Source organism: Canis lupus, chromosome 4 (genome assembly GCF_011100685.1).
Source record: "Canis lupus familiaris isolate Mischka breed German Shepherd chromosome 4, alternate assembly UU_Cfam_GSD_1.0, whole genome shotgun sequence".
In the NCBI taxonomy this organism is placed as follows: Eukaryota; Metazoa; Chordata; class Mammalia; order Carnivora; family Canidae; genus Canis; species Canis lupus.
The window spans coordinates 40472824-40488938 of record NC_049225.1 but is presented as its reverse complement, the minus strand read 5'-3'; the positions used below and the strand labels follow the sequence as shown (position 1 = coordinate 40488938).

Sequence of the window (16115 nt, the reverse complement as noted above, 5' to 3'; positions counted from 1 at the left end):
GTATAAAACAAGATAGACTGATAGACTAATCTTTTAAAATTATGCTAAATGGAAGAAGCCAGACACAACAAGAGAAAGAATACTATATGATTCCATTTATGTGAAACTCTAGAAACCACAAATTTAATCTATGGTGACAAAAAGCATATGCCTGGCTGGCTGAGTTAGGGAGTAGGGATTGACTGGGAAGAGGTATGAGGGAATTTTTTGGATGGATATGCTCTATGTCTTGGATGTGTTGGCAGGCATATATATGAAACTGCATGAATATGTCAAAGTTCATTAACTTTAAACTTAAAATAGATGCATTTATTGAGGTAAATTTTATCACAATAAAGTTAGGAAAAGGCAGGGAAGAAAAGTTCACTAGAGCCAAAGATTGTGCCCTGTTCCTTGAAGTCCTTGTTAGAAACACAAAAGGTCCAAGATGTCCTTCCTACTTGCAAACTACCAAGTGAGCCCACCATAGTCTCCAGATGCTTGCAGAAGACGCAGGCCTCCTGGGTCAGAGAAAAGGATTTCATTAGAGCACAGCAGGCAGCATGAGGTTCATGTTTACACTGGTCCTCCCTGGTCCCTAAATTCCATGGGGCCAATACAGGAGACCCAGGCGGATGCTGTGCACACTGTGAATTTGTGTCAGAACTGAAACACACTGAATTTAGAAAACTCTTAATCTTCTAAAAAAAAACTACTAGGAAATCTCACCAACATTTGTTCTGGAGAATAATATTCTTTATTATCCTGGTTAGGAAACAAATCTATTCTCTTATCTCTGTTTTCCTTGACTATTTGCCATACAAACATTCTTGAAAAAAATGTCTTCGGACAAAAGTTATCACAAGAAGTATAAAAATTCCATGGAGACTTATCCCCCAACAGTCAGTCCTCAGGGACTCAGACTCCTTTATTTTGCTGTTCTGCCATCATGCCCAACATTGCCTCATGGTTTAAAATGGCTGTTTTAGCACCAGCCATCACATCTGTGTTTCAGGCAACAAGATGAAGGAAAGGGGGAAGAAAAACATTTCCCCTCTCTTTAAGAACACTCTGGAAATTACACACCTATGCCTATATTCAAATGTCCACACCTGGCTGCAAGGGAAACTGGGAAATGTAAGATATACACCTTGGCTAAAAATCTATTACTAAGGAAGAAGAACAGATACTGGGGGCAACCAGCCATCTATGCCTTACATAGTTTAATCATGGTCTATGAATTTATTGAGGGTGCCGAGGACACAGGATTACATAAACCCCCTTCCCAGGAGCCCTAGTGGAAAAGTCTCGTCCAGTTCTTCATCATTAGCACTTTCCACCTCCCCTAATCTTAAAGCAGGATGGTGGGCCTCAGAATGAGGGCAGGACTCATTCTTGTCTTGCCTGGTGCAGAGGAAAAACCCTGACAGATTTGGGCCTGGGACCAGACACTGTTTGCAGCCCAATGTGTGGCTCTAGGCAAGATGTCAACTGTTCCAATCCTTGGTAACTACTCTTTGTGACATAATAATAATAATTGGCCTTGCCAGAGAGGCCAGTGGGGAGCATTAAATAAATCACATATGTAAAGCAAATAGTCCTAGTAGGCACTCAATAAATTAAGAGACTTCCCTTACCTTCTCCCCCGCTGAGCTATCATGGCTAAGTTAGGCACTAGCTCTGGCCTGATATTAGAAACAAGTAGTCCCTAGTCTCTTATAGACTTTACAACATGGTGAGCAATGGTCCAAATGGGACCTCAGGTCTTGTGTCTCCAAGACTGCAGGGCCCTTTATACTAGGGAAACAGCGTTAGTAGAGTAGCCAAGGTTCAATGCTAGCTGTGCCCCATCACATCCAAAGTCAGTATGAGTGGGAGTCCAAATGCTCACTCTGTGCTGGAGGGAACAAGGCAGTCCCAATAAAGTTATCTTCCCTTCATGAGACACTGTACTCTATAGGTTTCAGGTCCATGGTAAGTTTGTCTTCTCCACATTTTATGAGTAGGAAACTAGAGAGGCTAGGTAACTTGCTGAGGGTCACACAGCAAAGAAACACTACACTTGGGGCTAGAACATAAAGTTCCCACCTGAAGCCACTGGCCCTGCTCAGAAAGTATTAGCTGTTGGTGGTGGTGATGACGATGTGATGGAGGGTGGCAAGCCAAGCCTGTGGCAACCCTTCCTTTGCCTGCAGTGAAAGGAAAACAGCCCAAACAATTCATCCAATGATCACATTGAGAGGAGCCTACAGCCAAGGTCCTAGCTAATGCTTTTCAGATTTTCTTCCTTGTAGGTCATTCCCTTGGCCTCACTCAGGGTACTGTGGTGCCCACACTTTGAAATGCCCACTGGGGTGCCTCAGTGGCTCAGACAGTTAAGCATCCAACTCTTGATCTCCGCTCAGGTCTTGATCTCAGATTCATGAGTCCGAGCCCCACATTGGACTTCACACTGGGCCTGAAGCCTGCTTAAAAAAAAAAAAAAAAAGGCACACCATAGGAGGCACAAGGCTCTGGTCCATTTTGTAAGAGAGGGGGACAAGTATAGGGGCTCTCATGAGGGCTCTTGGGAACTTACTTCTAGGCAAGTGGGTCAGTCTTGGGACAAGTCTGGGGCCTTTCTTCCTTCCATAAAATTTACTGAGTAATAAACTGGCTTCAGATCATTCCTCACCACCCTGAGGACAGGAGGCCTTTCTCTGCCATGTCCCCTGGCTTCTAGGGCTCAAGGATCACCCCCTGCAGAAAGCCCTTCCTCCTTGTTCTCCCCTCGACCTGCTCCGAGCACCCTCCACCCCCACATCTCCCTGCCCCCTGCCCTGTCCCCACCTCACCACCTCCCTGTCAGACCACTGCACTAAAATCCTGGGTCAACCCATGAATCTCTGCTCCTTGCCCGGAGAGCCCAAGTTCAGGGACCGTGGCTTCTCCATCCCTGTGGTCCAGTGTCTAACACAGGGCCTGGCCTGAGTTAGCTCAGTAGGGGCTGGTTTCATGACTGGACTGTGGGCTGGAGCACCTATATCAAACAGGACCATCCACCTTAGCCTCTCTAGTATCATTCATAGTGGACATGACAGCCCAATCTGGCTGCCACTGACAACCCCCTCCTGCCACTGCCTTCAGACTCTATCAGGGTGGAAATATCGTAGAATGAAGTCCCTCAAAACCCCCCAGATATTTCTTCATTTATATAACCATTCACTTCCCCAGCTATATGCCAAGCCTCGCATTGGAAGCTGGGGACATAGGAATGAAAAGGGCATGATCCCATCTCAGTGGCTCACAGTCTGATGGGGGAGGCAGATGCCCTTCCCCCACCTCCCTCTCTCCTCCCCGTCTCTTTGCCTCCCTTCCTTTTTTCCTTCCATATGTATTTTTTTTAAGATTTTATTTATTTATTTATTCATGACAGACACAGAGAGAGAGAGGCAGACACAGGCAGAGGGAGAAGCAGGCTCCACGCAGGGAGCCGGACGTGGGACTGGATCCTGGGTCTCCAAGATCACACCCCGGGCTGAAGGCGGCGCCAAACCACTGGGCCACCAGGGCTGCCCACCTTCCATCTGTACTTATGGAGCAACAAGCATTCATCTACATAGCGTGTTGAGTGCCAGGAAGGTGCTACTGAAAGCTCTGTGGGGAGAATCCCCAGCGGTCACTAGAGACCTTGCTAAAGGACATTTCCAGGAGATTCTGTATGGATATCTAATTCTTCTTCTATTAGATGAGAAGCTGTGAGTCATAAGCCCCAAGCAGCCCTACAGACTTCCCCATGAATCACCCACTGCCCCATTCTCCTCATTAGAGGCACACGCCACGGGGATTTCTCCTCTAGACAGGAGGGAGGAAATGTGGAGAGAAGTGGTGGGAAGATGGGGCTCAGAGTAGAGTCCCTGAACAGGTTTTCCCACCAGTATCCCTTCTAGAATCACAGCCCTGATCGCAAGAATGGAGCCCCAGGATAGCAGATCTCAGATAGCCGGGACCCTCATCTGACTTCCCACTTTCAAAGGGCTTTTATCCACTTTATTTCATTTGCACACCACTGTATGTTACTGGAAAGTCTCCAAGGGAAATTGCTTCATGTGGAAGGGAAAGAGGTTGGTTGAACAGAAAAGAATCACTTCCCTCTAGTGTGGGCTCAGGACCCACCCAGAAGGGAGAGGAATTGTCTAGAGGCTTCAGAGTTCTTTCATGTATTCAACAAATTTACTGCGTACCCACCACTGGCCAGGAACTGTTCTAAGAGCAGGAGATCTCACAGTGAACAAGATGGACAAAGTCCCTGCCCCCAAGCCTTTACATTCTAATGAGGAGCTAGACCAAACACAAGTAAATAAAGATTAGGGGGTGGTAAGTGTATGTGGAGAAATAAAGCAAAGAAAGGGGTATGGGAGGCCAGGGCTGGGGCAAGGTGGCCAAGGAGTGACCCACGGATGAGATGACTTTTGAACGGAGAGTGATAGGATGTAAGGGAGCTGGCTCTGCTGAGATCTGAGCAAACAGTGGTCTGGGCAGAGCAAAGAGCACAGGGCTCCGAAGCAGGGGTGAGCTTTGCCCATGCTGAAAGAGCCACAGGCCAGCTCGGCTGGAGGAGATGAGTCGGGGGAAGAAGGGCAGAAGATATGGTCAGAGACCTGTTAGCAAGACAGGCCACGTCAGCTCCTTTAGCCCTTGTAAGGTCTTGGTCTTTGAGATGGGAACCACGAGAGAGCTCAGAGGACAGGAAGAAAATAACCTGATGAGTTGAAGTTTTGCTCTTGGTTTTTAAAAGTCTACCTCCCTTCCAGTCATGGCAGATCACATAATTCTGAATCACCCTACTGCTGAGGAGTAGGAAAGTGGGACAAAATATTTCTAAATATTTAAGACATCCAAACACAATAAGGCAGTGAGGAATTGCGGGATCAGGATCTGGAGAAAGAAAACCCAGAGGGATGAGTGCAGCAGTTGGAGCCTCATCTCCCCAAAGGATCGGCCAATTCTGCAATAGGAGACTCAAAGGCTACAGATTTAAGCAGAGCTTCCAAAAGACTCTAATGGGACACATAACAGAGTTAAAGGCACACGGAGGGGGAATCTGGTACCGCCCCAGGCTTATTTGTGCATTATCCAGAAGAAACAATCAAGGCTGGGGGGGGGGGTCAGGTAAATCCCCCAAACTTTTAGTAGAAACCCCTAAAGGATCCATCCTTGGAATAAGAATGAAGCAGTCATCACTGGGTCTAATACCCAGTATGATCATGGTAATGAGCATTAAAAAGGCTACTATTTATTGTTTGCTGTGTGTCAGGTACTACGTAAAACATTTTCTGTACATTATGTCATTTAATCTTTTTTTTTCTTCAAGATTTTATTTATTTATTCATGAGAGACACACAGAGAGAGGCAGAGACATAAGCAAAGGGAGAAACAGGTTCCCCGCGGGGAGCCTGATGCAGGACTCCATCTCAGGACCTAGAATCACTACCTGAGCCAAAGGCAGACGCTCAACCACTGAGCCACCCTAGTGCCTTTATGTTATTTAATCTTGACAACCCCACGTGCAGCAAATACTTCCACCGCTCCCTTTTTAGAGATGTCAAAACAGGCTTTAAGAGAAGTGATCCACTGAGGGCCATACAGATAGGTTTGTTTTTACCCCAGGTGTTTGGAACAAAATCTTATAATTTGTATGATTTTTTACATCTACTGAGCACTTTCTAGGGGATAAATAACTGTCATTCACTTTTGTATTCAGAAGACATATCTGATAAGTACCTGTGGCTCACAAGCCCTGGGCTAAGACCCAGGAACCCAGAGTCTCATAGGGAAGGACCCTTACCTTGGGACACTGACAAAGATGACTAGCAACACTCACACACTCATGGCCTATTGGCTGGAGCCAGACTGCAGATGTTTTGTTTGGTCCATACAAAGTTTCTGAAAAAAGGAGATTTTACATAAAAATATAAAGTCCTGTCTACTTTTTTAAAAAAGTAAGGTCTAATATTTCTGCCTTGATTGGCAGTTTCCGTGTAGTACGGAACATGAACTTTCTAGGTCACCAGAGTTCCCAGTAGCCCAATTCTCAACTATTTCCCTTGGTTATGGCAATGGGATGAAGTTGTATGTTCTCAGGACACTGATGAGAGATGAGGAAGTTTTAAAAGTCAAAGAAGACTTCATGGATTTGGTGATATTTTGAACAGGGAGACATTATTCAAGCAAAAGAATAGGATGTGCAGAGGTAAGAGTAGTAAGAAAGAACATATTGTAGTATGACAACTACAAGTCTCATCATGCATGGGGGATAAGAGCAGGGATAGGAAAATGATCTGGAAAGGCAGGCAGTGGTCACATCTTGGAGGACCTTGAATTATGTGCCAAAGTGGGTCTGATCAAGGGAATATAGACAAGTTTACAAATCCCAGAGAGTGAGTAGGGCTGTGGAGAGGTGAATATTGAGTGTTTTGCAAACCAAAGGTTAAGTAACACATATCTATCGAACGAATGAATAAGTGAACGTATACAAGAAGAATGAAGAAGGAGGCAGCCAACCTCCAGGGTCTGCTGGGGTCAACCTTGACGAAGGCTTTAAACCCAAACTTTGCAGTGTGGTTCATGGCAAAGGATTACCCAAAGTTGGAGAAGAGGGAGCTGGGAGTATGCGATACTTTGCAGGAGACTGTAATGGGACCATTCCCACAGGTACCAGTTACATCTCCATCATACCTCTGTCTTCCAGAGCCCAGGAGTCCTTGCTGCCCCTTCCCAGAAAATCTCTATTTTTTTTCTTCCTTCTGTCTCCCTGGGCCAGCCCAAATGAACCCCAGTGGTTCCAGAGCATTCCAGGCTTAGATGAGGAGGGGGCATAGAGCTGGCTGAGAATACATGAAAGTCACTTCAGGGGCTTCTTACAGATGAGGAAACCGAGAGCCAGGAAGGGCCTACCTTGCCACAGTCACTGGGTTAGGGTTGGTGGCCTCTAAGCAAAGACCGTCCCCAAACAAAGCCCTGGTGGCCCAGAGGGCAGCATGATAGGGGCACAGGCTCAGGGTATCTGTCAGGATGGGGCAGGACAGCCCATTGCTCCCTGCTCCCCTTCACCAGGACACTCTGGGGAGTGGCACTACTGCTTGAGTGACAGAATGGGGACCAGCTGAGTCACAAGAGGACAACGAACCCTTCTCAAGCCTTTCGGATGTGCCCAGAGGTGACCGCCTTTCAATTAATCCTTACAGAGCCTTTGAAGGTCAGTGGTTATTGGACCATATTACTCGATGAGCTTCCCAGCTCAAGTTTAAGAGGTCGGTAACTCACCCGCAGTTAGTCACACAGCTAATAACTGGCAGAATCAGTACCTGAACTCAGGTCTAGCTGACTCCGAGGTCCTGGTTCTAACTGCTGGTCCGCGAGGATCCCCCTCAAACCTCAAGTCTTTGCTGCCCTTCTGGCAGGGAACTGTCTTCCCAGCTTACATCTCAAATGCACAAATGGGTTGTATCTCTCACCTCTCGGCCACCCCTCCCTGACCACCAAAACCTAAGGGAGGCTCCCCTTTTATTACTCCACCTTCATAGCCTTCAGCTTCTTCTTATTTAATTATCCTATTTATATATTGCCCTCTTCCTCTCCCCTCTCTCCTCATTATTAGCTATGGAGAGTAGGAACCTTGCCTTGCTCCAAAGTGTCCCTGTGCCTAGGATGTTAGTAAATATTTGTTGAATGAATGAGTGAGCGAGTGGACTTGCTGCTTAGCTGAAAAAGTCACAGCCAAGGGGCACCTGGGTGGCTCAGTGGTTGAGCATCTGCCCTTGGCTCAGGTCATGATCCTGGGGTCCTGGGATAGAGTCCCACATGGAGCTCCCAGCTTCTCCCTCTGCCTGTGTCTCTGCCTCTCTCTCTCTCTCTCTCTCTCTCTCTGTCCTTCATGAATAAATAAATAAAATCTTAAAAAAAAAAAAAAAAAAAGCCTCAGCCAAGAAAAAGATGCGTCTAAGGTATTTCCCTTAGCAGAGCGAGTTTTTCTGCTTGGTGCTGTCACCTTTGTTCTCCAGAGAAGGAGGCAGCCTTCAGAGCTGATACAGGGGAGGAGAGGCTGGCCCTACAGAGCCCCAGGAAGTCCCCTAGAGGTTGGCAGCCCTCCCACCTGCTCCCCAGAAGGCGACCTGCGGAGGAAAACATCCCGGGGTGACCCGGCTCCACCTGGCTGGCCCCCGCGAGGTGCGGGAAACCCGAGCCGGGCCTGGCGCTGGGCGGGGCTACCCCGCGCGGCCCGGCTTTGTTTGCCTCTGTGTATGGCAACCAGAAACCACGCAGCCAGCAGTTCTCGGAGACCGGCTCCCGCACCCCGCCCCCCCTTTATTTTAATCTCCTAAACTGATTTGTCAGCAGCAGGAAGTGACATGACAGCTTTCCTCACAAAGGGGAAACTCCTCCGCGTTACCATGGGGATGGAGGCCACTGTATGATCACAGATTTATATAATCTTAAAGGTGTACACACCATGACGTCATCCCGGAGAGGCAGGGGAAGGGGGGCGGAAATGGACTCCAGAGGCTGCAAGTCTGAGGCAAATTAGCTATGATTTGCAAAATTCCAAGGAAAGGAGAGGATGCGGTGGAAGCGTTTGGGGTTGAAATGATCCTGATGGAAACCACAGAAAAGCATAAAGTATGCATTGATGCATCCTCTAAGGCTGGGAGGAATCATACCCATTAGATCCAGGGCATGTTGGTCATTTGAGGGGTGGGAAAACTGACACCAGAACTACTAGACGTTATCAGTAATGAGGAATGGGGTCTAAATGTTCCTATACGGCCTGCTACCTGCCACGCACTTGACATCCACCAGCCTATTTCCTGCTGACACGTGAAGCAGGTTTTATTATACCAATTTACAAGTAAGGAAGCTAAGGCCCCAAAGGATAAATAAATAGCTTTTCCACCCCAAAATTATGTGGTAAAACCATGCTGATGTCTGGTTGGCTATAACATTCACCCTCTCCCCACTCCTTCAAGCTGTCTTTTGGACTGAACTAAGACTTCAGTTCCCAGTCTTCTTCTGGACCCAGGTTCCAGTCTCTGAAATGTTGGTTACTTGCTGTCTGAACTTGGACATGTCACTTCCTCTCTCTGAGCCTCAGTTTCCTCTTCTGTAAAATGGGTTTTGCTGGGCAGCCGCGGTGGCTCAGTGGTTTAGCTCTGATTTCAGCCCAGGGCGTGATCCTGGAGACCTGGGATCGAGTCCCACATCAGGCTCTCTGCATGGAGCCTGCTTCTCCCTCTGCCTGTCTCTGCCATTCTCTCTCTCTCTGTCTCTAATAATAAATAAAATCTTTAATAAAAATGGGTATTGCTGCTAAAGTTTTAATTTGAAGGTGTATAAGACAATTAGCACAGTAGCTGGCACACAGTGCTAGCCCTAAAATTGAGAGCTATTATTACCACATTACACGTATTAAATGATGGAGTTGTCTCTATTTCAATCTATTGAGAAACAAACATTTGAATAGTTTGAACATCTTTCTCCTTATCATGAGGTTTTGTTTTTGTTTTTTTCTTTTTCCCTAAGAAAAACAGCCAAAAGTGACATTCTCCAGAGGGCCCAAAGACCAGGAATCAGATAGATGGAGAAAGAAGGTTATCACCTCTGCTCTCCTGAGGTGGCGGGGGTGAAGCAGCTTGCACTGGGAGAAGAGAGTGCATTGTTTTCACTGGCGGCTCCCTCAGGCAGCCGCTGTATTTTTCCACTGCGTGGATCACGCTGGAGATTAATTTTGGTTCAGCCGGTGCCTGCCAAGCAGAAAGTGATGGCCTGAGCCCACGGGGAAGTCAGCCACGGCATCTGCCACGGACTTGAAGTTGCTGGTACGTTTCCACGAAAGGAGATATTTGTAATAGTAAATTTCTAGGGTTTGATAAAAACACTGGGTACAGTTTGTTTTGAAAGGCGTGAACACACTTGCCAAGGAAATGAGCTTGCCAGCTCAGGATAAGTTCTTAGAATTTAGAACACATGGATCTTTCAGGCTCTGAGACTCAAGTGGCAGATGGCGAACCAGTGGGGAAAGGTCAAGGACACTGATTGGGTGTCAAGGCCTTAAATGACCTGGCTGGACCAGGACCACTGTTCAGGGCACTACTGGAGAAGTCAAGTAAGATGTTTCCTTTTCTGCTTCCTACATCGCTTTGTCCAGAAACAACTAGAGGGGTAGAGGAGACAGGAGCTAAGGGACCAGTAATGCGAGAGCTACACTGTTATTTAATTCAACATTATAGAATGGATTATGGGTTGGTAGTCAATTACAAAAGATTTGTCCTGTACGTCAAGAGTAATAATCCAGAATCTTGCCCTAGAGCAAATCAAATTTGATTGCTTATCTTCATCAAAATTATGAAATCAGACCAGCAAGTGACCTGAAGGAAGCCAAAAATTCTAGGTGTATATACATAAAAATGCTAACATGGATGTACTCCAAAGTTTTAATGGTCAGGTTGGAGGTGGGAATTTCAGGTGATTTATGTTGTATTTGCTCACAGTGCTTTGTATTCTTTTCATAAAAATAAAGGTCTTTTCAAAGGCAAAAAAAAAAAAAAAAGCACGTGAGAGAGAAGTGATAAAGTGCAAGCCACATAGAATTAGGGAACAAAACAGGATGTTGGGCCCAATTCCCCCCACTGTCACTTAGCTACGCTGGGTCTCAGCATGTCTGCTTTTGGGTCTTGCGGAGTTGTTTGGGACCAGGTAGCACATACTACCATACACATAGCAGGAACACATTTATGTCAGGTGTTTTGGAAATCCATCAGCCTCCTAATTCTAGTATAGTTCAGCAAAGAGAAGATGGCTTTTTATATTATCCTGGGTAAAGTGTTAAAGAAAAAAAGGCAACCCAAGCAAGTGGTCATTCCTTTTTGGCTCTGGAACACTTGGGCTCCCTGTGTAATATGGTAGGAAAACATGGGTGGACACCCCAGATCTGATATGAAGAGTTCAGCTGCAGTACCTGGTTTTCCATGACAGATCACTTTTCTACCTCTCTGCGCTACCCAGCCATCTTGGAAGGGCCACCAAGTCATAGACCAGATCCTGAGACACACATCTGTGAGACCCCTGTCCAGATGGTTTCACTCACGGGAGAGGGATTAGCTGGGGCTTCCCAAGAAATAAAGCATTGAGATTAATAGAAATGCCATAATTTATTCTGTTGTATAAAAAAGTCGTCCTTATGTAACAAAATGTCTTCTTAAAAGAAGAAATATATTATTTCAGTTCATAAATAAACATACAACTGCTGACAACTAAAAAAAAAAAAAACAACACTGGTGCTTTCCATCAGTGCTGAACACAAACCTGCTTAGGATGTATTTACAGGATATTACAGTACTCAAACACAAAAAAATTGAGGTATTTGGTTCTTCTAGAAGTAGACATGGACATTTGTGAAGGCAGAGCACCTACACAAAAATAAATAAGGTATATTCTCATAGGTATGTGTCGTCAGGAATGATAATACTGGTAGGTATGTCAAGCATGAAGAGTTCCTACAAAAAACAGGAGCAAGCAAAAAGAAACTGGCTCATACAATGAGTCCTTTCTTTTCTGCCCCTTTTTCTCAGAGGGACTTGATGTACCCACTATATATTGGTCCCAAATGTGCTGAGTTCAGCAAACATCTTGATGCTACATCATCACTATGACTGCTTAGGAACCCAGTGGAACTCGGGGTGAAATTAAATAAATAAGGACCAGCCCTCAGAAGCCCCTCCCCAGAGTTACTGCATTTCTCCTCAAGGAGCCTAGAGTCCCAGCGGGGTTGGAGATCACCTCCCGTGGCCTTTCAGCAGCTGGGAGAGGTCGTAATGGGGCTCTGCAGGTAGCTCAACGCACTGTTCGTGGAGTGGACGGGGATGGAGACAGGGAAGTTGAAGACGGTAGTGGTGGAGGTGCTGCGGTCCAGCACAGCCATGGCAGGGCTCCCGGCCTCTGCTGAGCAGTGTGGAGCCAGGACTTGGGACTCAAACTGCAGCAGTTGGCCCATGAAGCTGAAGTTGGGGGAAATGATGCTTCTTCTCTGCTTCACAAACTCAAAGGCCTCATCCAGCTTGACTCGGTTAGTCCTCATGAGGTAAGCGAGGCAGATGGTGGCTGATCGGGAAATGCCTGCCTGGCAGTGGACAAACACCCTTCCTCCAGCATTCTTGATGGAGTCTGGAAAACAAAGCGTGGCTGGTTACTCAAGAGCTTAGGGGTACAACCCCAACCCCAGGCATAGGGTGCCTAAGAATTATGTGTGTCCTGTCCAGAGAACCACAAGCCAGCACACAGTGCTCTGTGGAGGCAACGAAGGCATGTGCAAAAAATAGCATGGGATTTAAACCAAGACCAGGCATCTCCACAAAGCAGAAGTGATCCTGGACGGGAAGTCGGTTCAAACTTTCTGAGCCTCAAAAAAAAAAAAAAAAAAAAACTTTCTGAGCCTGTTTGCTAATTTGTTAAATGGGACTTTGCAGGGACGGCTGCCTGCACCAACTTATTGAATGTATGGAGAAAGCTCAGGCGGAGGTCATTTTAGTCCTTGCCACAGAGTTGGGCTCAGTGACTAAAATGTGGAAGCAAGGCAGAAGTCCCAGGCATCTGTCCATTTACCTATGAAGTCAATAGCCTCGTTGAACCAGGAGCTGATGTCCGCCTTATGGTTGTCTTCCACGGGGATGCTCTTGTACTGGTAGTGACCCTCAAAATGATTGGGACAATTGGCTGAGACGTTGATCAAGGCAGTGATGCCCAAGGCGTCCAGCATGTCTTTGCGGGAAGCATGATAGGCACTGCCCAGGTACAGAAAGGGGAGGATCTCCACCGGGCCACCCTGAAATCCAGAAATATCCAACACTGGTCAGGTTTTGCTCAAAGTCAATGCCCACACCCACAAAAACTCCCTGCTGGAAAAGTCAGTTTCAGATACCGGGTGAATTCAGCCCTGTTGTTGGAGCATAAACAAGTAGGGGGCTAAATCCATTTGCCTCAAGTTCATTTCTGTAGTGCCAGCAGTTAGACTCCGCTCCATCAGACCGCTTAACCGCGGGATAAACTACTAGCCCCGCGTCCTGTCCCTTACAAACCAGCAAGTTACTTTGTATATTGTCCCTAGCACCGCTCTTCCAGCTGTTCTTTACCCCCTCTGGCACGGTCCCCTACTAACCTGGTCATAGAGTGGGGTGCTGCAAGAACTGCACCCGGATTCGGTGCTGTCAGGGACGCTAGTACTCAGAGGAAGGCTGAGCCCCATGGGGGTCGACTGTTTGCTGCACAGCTCCGGGCAGGAAGCTGAGAAAGCTTCATAGCCTCCTGGGAAGACAAAGAGACACAGTTGTTTCCATTAGCATCCTCGGGGACAGGGCACCTTCATCCAACACCCCCGCCCGCCCACCCGGGCTCAAGTTTTACCCCGGAGAGGCCCAGGCAAGTCTTTGTTCTTAAAGCGGAACAAAGCCCAGGACAAGTCCCCGGAACAGGGCTCGGGCGCCCGCGCGCTCCAGGCGGAGCGGCCCGCAGGGGCTGGGGGACGGCCGGCGCGGGGCGCGGGGCGCGGGGCGCGGGCGCCTCCGGGGGGCGTACCTTTGAGGAAGAAGACTCGCGCGGCGCGCGCCTCGCGGCAGAGCGCGCCCGCGGCCAGGGCCAGGGTGCCGTCGCGCTTGGCGCCGTCCAGGGCGGCGCTGCGCTCGTCCAGCAGCACCACGGCGTGGTAGGCGCCGGCCAGCAGGCGGCCGCGCAGCTCGGCGTTGGGCACGATGTGCTCCAGGCCCATGGCGCCCTTGGCCCGGCGCCGCACGATGGTGCTGAAGCGCACGTTGACGGAGCCGGCGATGTGGCCCGCGTTGAAAGCGAAGAAGGAGCGGCAGTCCAGCAGCAGGCACTGCGCCGCGCGCTCCCGGAGCAGCGTCCGCAGGCCTCCGGCGTCCAGGGCGCCCACGTCCATGACCATGGCCGGCCCTAGCGCCCCCAGCGTGCCGCACTGTCCGCGGGGCTCTGTCCTCGGAAGCCAAGGGCAGGGCAGAGGCTTTCGAGGAAAAGCCCGACCCTGCTTCTCTCTGTGCGGGACCCCAAACTGCCCTAAGACTGCGCGAGGGGGCGTCGTGCGGGGCCCTCGGCCGCCTCGGCGTCTCTGCTGCTCCCCCGACTGCCCCTCCGGCCCCGGCCACACTCCGCACAGCCCAGCGTCCTTCGCAGCGAGCTCGGCCCGGGGGGACGCGTTTATATGTGGCCTCTCTGGGGGCGGGGCGGGGCGGGGCGGGCGCGCAGGGGGAGGGGAGTTGTTTGTTTGAATGGTGGTCACGTGGCCCGCGGTGACGTCACCCGCCCTGCCCGGCTTGGCGCCGGCGGAGCCAGAGGCGAAGACGTCATCGGCCTCGGAGCGGGATCCGCTGGCCGCCGGCTGGCTCGGGCCCCGGTCCGGCCGTCCGGCCTGCGCCTGCCGGGTCTCCGAGGATCCGGCCTGCGCCGCTCTCCGGGCCCAAGGGGAGCAGAGGTGGCGGGCGCGCTGCCAGCCAAGAGCTGGCCTCCGGGATCCGAGCGGCTGGCTGGGGGAGGGGGCGGCAGGCCGCGGCCTCCCCCCCCCGCCCCCGCCCCGCCCGCGCCGCCGCCGCCGCCGCCGCCGCCCCGAGTGGGAAGGGGCTTCCTGCGCTTTTGCATACACGTGTGCCCCCTTTCGCTCATTTCCTCGTCACGCGTAGGCGCGGAAAATCAGGTTCCCCAGAAGCGATTTACTTCACCCGGTGTCACAATGCTGGGGGTGGGGGGACAGAGAGGAACCTGAGATGAGGGTGGGAGAAACTGTAATAAGTTTGCCCATGGAATGTGCCTATTAAGGACAACCGAGGTGAGCCGGGGTGAGGTTCCGGGGAGTGTTCTCTCGTTTCCCAGACTTGCTCTCCTGTTACTTAAGGGAAACATTTAACAAGTAAAGTGCCTTCCAGTCGAACCCCGCTGGGGTAAGTGATCCCTAATCATGTCGTTCCTATAGGACTTTGAGCCGAGAAAGGCGGGTCTGTAAGGGGAATGAAGTCGCAAATGTCGGGGCTGAAGGTGCCGTCGTGGATTGCGGGGTTCCGCGTTAGAGGAGGCGACACCCCTCCCCCGGCGTGGCTCGACAGCGCCCTCCAGGGGTCACCGGGCATGTTTCTGGCCACGTTCGCTTAAAGACCGGTTGAGCTGCTCCATCTCTCTAGTCCATAAATACTGTGTGGATGTCTACTATGCGCTGGCCTCAGGGGCTTCGATCCCCACGCCCTGACTCTCGCCATCTATGTGGGTTGGATTCGAAATCCAGTCCTACGTGGCTTTAGGAGTCCATGGCTGACGTTTGGGAAGACCCCGAGCGGCCCCTCGCGCGCCGAGTCCGAGGGCGGGCCTCCGGGGCGGGGGAGGGCGGGGGAGGGCGGCGCCGACGTGCTAGGTACACAAACATAAATATTGCGCCATCCGGCCAGGGTGCAGAGTCAGGAACATTCTGCGGTTTCTTCCCCTCTCCGCGGGCAGGGGGGATGGGATGGGGATTTCAAGGACCCTATGTCGTTGAGTTGGGGACTGTATCACCAGCGCAACTTCTGCATTTGCCTTGTTTAGCTTCTGTTCAGACACGCTCAAACTTTCTGCCTACATTCTAGAATAAAGTTCAGGACTGAGTGCTTTTTCTTAAGGGCGTTTTCTACCTTTAGGTGAACATTAAGGACTGCAAAAAGGTCCTCCAGATAATGGAAACACTCTCCCTGTATCTTTAAAAAGAAAAAAAAAAAATCTTTGTTTATACTACTTACTCAGCTGAGGAACTCAACATATTTTTTGCATTGAATCATAAAATGTTAGTTACAGCTGCTGACTTTTCACAGCATACCAACTTTATCTGCCCCCCCCCTTTTTTTTAAACCAAGTGCATTCATCATATCTTCCCTACCCACATTAAAAAAATTTTTTTTTTTTTACACATCTAGTATAGTGGTGGTGGCACAGTCTGGTCCTGGAGTCAGGTGTCTGCTGAGCTCTGTGGGGTTTTCCTCTTTATTCTTTTCTGGAAAGGGCATTGTTTCTCCCCCCCCCCCCCCCCCATGCTGTTATTTTGTTTCTGGGTAATGGCAGGCTAATCTCTTTCC

General features: G+C 49.6%; 1 protein-coding gene and 2 long non-coding RNA genes across 3 annotated transcripts; 1 reads left to right on the top strand and 2 right to left on the bottom strand.

Moving 5' to 3' along the window:
* Positions 1-287: 287 nt before the first annotated feature.
* Positions 288-8310, bottom strand: LOC102156464. The gene is made up of 3 exons (XR_005358172.1): positions 8009-8310; positions 2068-2168; positions 288-500 (listed from the first exon to the last, which is right to left on the bottom strand). It is a non-coding gene; the product is annotated as an uncharacterized LOC102156464 (long non-coding RNA).
* A 171-nt stretch (positions 8311-8481) lies between these two features.
* On the top strand, positions 8482-11301 carry LOC111095540. Its single transcript, XR_005358173.1, has 3 exons — positions 8482-8637; positions 9538-10120; positions 10990-11301. It is a non-coding gene; the product is annotated as an uncharacterized LOC111095540 (long non-coding RNA).
* Positions 11147-14198, bottom strand: DUSP1 (dual specificity phosphatase 1). Its single transcript, XM_038534745.1, has 4 exons — positions 13585-14198; positions 13169-13314; positions 12616-12835; positions 11147-12177 (listed from the first exon to the last, which is right to left on the bottom strand). The coding sequence occupies exons 1-4, from the start codon at positions 13949-13951 to the stop codon at positions 11807-11809; spliced, it is 1104 nt and encodes a 367-aa protein (XP_038390673.1). The 5' UTR covers positions 13952-14198; the 3' UTR covers positions 11147-11806.
* Positions 14199-16115: the final 1917 nt, after the last annotated feature.

Coding starts and splice junctions, on each gene's coding strand:
- DUSP1 (XM_038534745.1), bottom strand. CDS start 13,951: ATGGTCATGGACGTGGGCGCCCTGGACGCCGGAGGCCTGCGGACGCTG. Junction 12,836..13,168: donor GCACCCCACTCTATGACCAG/GTTAGTAGGGGA, acceptor TCTGGATTTCAG/GGTGGCCCGGTGGAGATCCT. Junction 12,178..12,615: donor CGAGGCTATTGACTTCATAG/GTAAATGGACAG, acceptor TTTGTTTTCCAG/ACTCCATCAAGAATGCTGGA.